The sequence below is a fragment of the Elephantulus edwardii genome, unplaced genomic scaffold, assembly GCF_000299155.1.
Source record: "Elephantulus edwardii isolate Elephantulus edwardi_28Jun2011 unplaced genomic scaffold, EleEdw1.0 scaffold00266, whole genome shotgun sequence".
Lineage (NCBI taxonomy): Eukaryota > Metazoa > Chordata > Mammalia > Macroscelidea > Macroscelididae > Elephantulus > Elephantulus edwardii.
Window position 1 is genome coordinate 285,350 of NW_006400016.1, and position 4,880 is coordinate 290,229.

Sequence of the window (4,880 nt, forward strand, 5' to 3'; positions counted from 1 at the left end):
CTCTGTGTGTGTGTATACACACACACACACACACACACACACACACTCTGGTGGCCTAGTCATAAGGAATAGCTCCAATGACAGAAAAATACGCAATTCAGATCCACCAGCTGCTCTATGGGAGAAGGATGGACAGTTTCCTCCTGTGTGATAATCTGCCTTTGAAAACCCAGTGAAGGGTTAGCTCTGGGTCTGTTCCAACTTGATGGTGCACAACAACAGCATACATATATATGTGTGTGTTTATCTGTATTTATATAAATGTGTGCACACACTTACTGCATCAAGTTAGAATCAATTCACTGAAGACCTTCCATTGGGTTTCTGAGGCTATAAGTTGCAAAGGAGATTTTTTTCCCCCCACAGCCACTTCTTATGGATTTTGAACTGCCTTTGGATTAACAGCACATGTCCCTGTGGACTGTGCCACCAGGTGTTTGTGTGTATACACAAGCACAATGGAATGTTTACACTGCAAAAAAGAAATAATGTGTAATATTCCTTTATGTTCTGATGCGTACCACAAATGGAAAAAATCATGTTGAAAAAAATAACTCAGACACTAAAGAATTAATGCTTTATGAACTTGCTTATATATATGAAATAAGCAAATATATAGAAATCAAAACTCATTAATAGTTACCAGCAATAGGAGAGAGAAGAGAAAGAGGAGTGATTTTTTTGGTGAGGAGGCTATTGGGTTTATGTTAATGGTGGTGACATGTTTTTGAAACAGATATTAATAATGGGGGCGCAACATGAAGCCTGCCCAGAGGGTGCTTAGAGAAGAAGAGCTGAAAGCCTGAGGCCTGAAGGATGAAAAGAGCATTGACACTAAGGATTTCAGTAGGTTCCTACTGGATGAAAGAGCCTGATTAGAGTTCTAAAAAGGAAAAGGCTTTAGGTTGATCTTTGGTGCTCAAATGAAGCCTGTGATTTCGTACATAGAGAAGAAAGAGGAGCATGTTCAAGATAAACATGGTGTTCTTAGTTGAGGCAGTGGCAACAAAGACAAGCAGGAAGCTTTGCAGAGTCTCATAAGCCATGGCAATCGTTTGGAACTTATTCTAAGGGCAGTTGGATAGCAACAAAAAAGTTCGAGCAGGATTTTCATTTTGGTGGGCAGCAGCAACTTTTCACCCCAGGGATAAGTTAAAATTTATAAGTGCATTATTTATATGGATTATCCAGAATACACACATTTATAGAGATGTGTCAGTGGGTTCCAGTGGCTTGGAGGAGGTGGGGAATGGGAGTGACTACTTAAAGGGAATGGGCTTTCTATTGGTGATCGATATATTCTGGTCCTACACAGTCCTATGGTTGCAAAACATTGTAAATGTACTGGAAGAGACTGCTACTCATCTATCAAAGAGCCTGATACTTTAAAATGTGTAATTTTATATTATATGCTCTGTGGCATAATTAGACAACTCTGGTGCCATAGCCCATAGGGAGCTGTACTGCTAACCAAAAGATAGGGCTTCTCTGGTGATTCAAATCGCCTAGCTGCTCCAAAGGAGAAACACAGACAGGCTCCTCTCATGCCATTTACAGCCCAGAAACCCAGTGGGAGATCAGTTCTGACTCAACAGCAGTGAATGGGTGTAATTAACAACATGATTATTCATATAATTTTGTTCTATTAATTTTATCCCAGTCTTTGTTTGTTTCTATGATAGAGTAATGCCTTGGTCCCACTCCCAGGGATTTTTCTACAGTTTGACTGATGCATGAACATTTGCTGTATTAACAGATTTCCTAGGTGATTCTGATCCATATCAAAGTTAGAACCCATGTTTTAACTTGATCTGTTATAATCGATGTGCTTTCATGAGCTTTTAAAATATTTCCCAGCAGTGTTTGAGAGTTACCCATCCATTCACTAGTCATGGTTCTTTTACCTACTGTAAATTTTCATTTTGTCTCTCTATTCTGTTGCCAAGTTTTTGTTTTCTCAAGAGATGGTTTATGTTTATTTTCTCTTTATTTTTCAGACTTGGAATCCAGATGTGAGAAGTTAGCACAAAAAGATGTTCATGAAGTGCAGCCATTCATCTGGGTGATCATGGAAAGACCTAAGTGTTGTGATCCTGAGGGGTCTAGTTTTAGGGAAGCCTGGGATTGCAGAGGCCAGTTTGAGAGACAGCCTGTAAACCAAGACTGCTTTCTCGAGCAAGTAAAAATCACCTTTGAAAACATGAGCACTTTTGATAGTCATCCATCTTTAATTCTTCATTGTGAACATGAGACTGGTGAGAAGCCAATTGAATGTAAGGAATGTGGGAAAGTATTTAGTAATAACACACATGTTACTCAGCAAGACAGTACTCATTCTGGGAAAAACCCTTTCAAATGTAAGGCATGTGGGAAAGCCTTTTGCCGAGTCTCCCACCTGGTACAGAATCAAAGAATTCATACGTGTGAGAAACCTTTTGATTATAAAGAGTGTGGGAAGGCTTTTGCTCGTACTACTGAACTTCTTCTACATCAGAGACTGCATACTGGAATTAAACCATATGAGTGTAAAGAATGTGGAAAGACCTTTTGGCAGCACTCACAACTTCATTTGCATCAAAGAACTCATACAGGGGAGAAACCCTATGTATGTAAAGACTGTGGAAAGGCCTTTATTCGTGGCTCTCAACTTACTGTACATAGGAGAATTCACACAGGTGCTCGACCCTATCAGTGTAAAGAATGTGGGAAAGCCTTTAGGCAACATTCACAACTTACTGTACATTACAGAATTCACACTGGGGTGAAACCCTATGAATGTAAGGAATGTGGGAAGGGCTTTATTCATAGCTCAGAAGTTACTCGACATCAAAGAATTCATTCTGGGGAGAAACCCTATGAATGTAAGGAATGTGGGAAGGCCTTCAGACAGCACGCACAGCTTACCCGACATCAGAGGGTTCATACTGGTGATAGACCCTATGAATGTAAGGAGTGTGGAAAAGCCTTTAGTCGTAGTTCCTACCTCACTCAACATCAAAGAATTCACACAGGTGACAGACCTTATGAATGTAAGGAATGTGGAAAAGCCTTTATTCGTGTTTCCCAACTGACTCATCATCGGCGAATTCACAGCTATGAGAAACCCTATGAGTGTCGAGAATGTGGAATGGCCTTCATCCGAAGTTCACAGCTTACTGAACATCAAAGAATTCATCCTGGCATCAAACCATATGAATGTAGAGAGTGTGGACAGGCCTTTATTCTTGGATCACAACTCATTGAACATTACAGAATTCATACCAGTTAGTAGTCCATGAATGTTAGGAGTGCACACCTGCCTCAGTATTAGAGAATTTTAGTATTATATCATTAATGTCAGAAAACCTGCATTTTTTACTTCCATTACAGAACATCCAAGAACTCATGCCAAAACCAGAACAATTTAATCTATTTTAGTGGAAATTTTTTTTTTGCCTCATAATCACTGCTTGCTAAGTATTAGAGAATTTTTGCTAAATTTATTTTCATGTAGAAAAATCTTATGTTATAATTAAAAATGTGTTAAATTTCTGAGAATGACTCTATTAAAATATTTTATGAATTTGCCACTTGCTATGGTGTATTGCCTCAGACTTGCTCAGCATACAAATCAAACAGATATGGAGAAAGAATACAGTGATGACACGCATCTTTCTTGACTTTAAACTATGCAGTATTCTCTTGCTCTAGACAATTTCTTGGTCTAGGTGTAGATTTTGCATGAGCACAACTAAGTGTTCTGGGATGCACATTCTTCTCAATATTAGTGATAATTTTCTATAATCCACACAATCAAATGTCAAATAATTTGTTAGTTGGCAATAGAAAACTGATACACCAGAAAGAATGCCATCCCCCAAAAGATATTTGAGTATGAGTTCCTAAGCTCAAAAGACTCTGTCTTTAACACAGCCACAATAGCATTATCACATAGAAAAGCTTTAAAATGCTTAATATGATCAAATGTCCTAGTAGTCTAATTGATGCCGAAGTATTTGGGAGTGAGCTCTTGAGGCCTAATGGTAAGGAGCTGCACTACCATCCTGAAGGCACTTGTTTTGAATTCACGACCTGCTGCATGGGAGAAAGATGGACAATCTCCTCCTGTGTGATTTACTGCCTCTAAAACCCTGCTATAGGCGATACTAATCTCTGATAAAATAAATTTCAAAGCAAAAACCATCACAAAGGACAAAGAAGGTCACTACATAATGCTCAAAGGGTCAACAGAACAAGAGGATATAACAATACTGAAGAGCTGAACAAAAGATTGCAAAAGGTAGCATGGGATGACAAAGCAAAATATTATAATGAAATGTGCAAGGAGCTGGAGTCGGAAAATCAAAGGGTCAAACTCATTCAGCATTTCTTAAGCTCAAAGAACTGAAGAACAAATTCAAACCTTGAGTTGCTATAATCAAGGATGCCTTAGGTAGAATATGAAATGATTCAGGAAGTACTAAAAGAAGATGGAAAGAATATACTGAGTCACTGTATGAAAAGGAATTGGCAGACACAGAAGAATTTAATGAAATGATGATGAAGGAAGAAGTTCAGGCTGCTTTAACGGAAATAGCAAAAAACTAAGGCCCCAGGAATAGATGATATACCAATTGACATATTTCAGCTAACGGATTCTGCCCTGGACGTGCTTACCAAGTTGTGCCAAGAAATCTGGAGAACAACCACTTGGTCAACTGACTGGAAGAGATTTATATTTGTTCCCATCCCAAAGAAGCGTGAACCAACAGAGTGTCGAAACTATAGAACAATCTCACTGATTTCACATGCAAGCAAGATTCTACTGAAGATTATCCAAAAATAATTAGAACAGCACATCAGCAGAGAACTGCTGCAAGTCCAGGCTGGGTTTAGAAGGG

The 4,880-nt window shown here is 38.8% G+C and overlaps 1 protein-coding gene across 1 annotated transcript in view; it reads left to right on the forward strand.

Moving 5' to 3' along the window:
* Positions 1 to 3,268, forward strand: part of ZNF565 (zinc finger protein 565) — a 15,995-nt gene extending 12,727 nt beyond the window's left edge. Inside the window, exons 3-5 of the mRNA XM_006899705.1 lie at positions 1,998 to 2,062; positions 2,252 to 2,290; positions 2,459 to 3,268. Coding sequence (XP_006899767.1) covers positions 1,998 to 2,062; positions 2,252 to 2,290; positions 2,459 to 3,268 — 914 coding nt within the window. The remainder of the gene's footprint in view (positions 1 to 1,997; positions 2,063 to 2,251; positions 2,291 to 2,458) is intronic.
* The last annotated feature ends 1,612 nt before the right edge of the window (positions 3,269 to 4,880 follow it).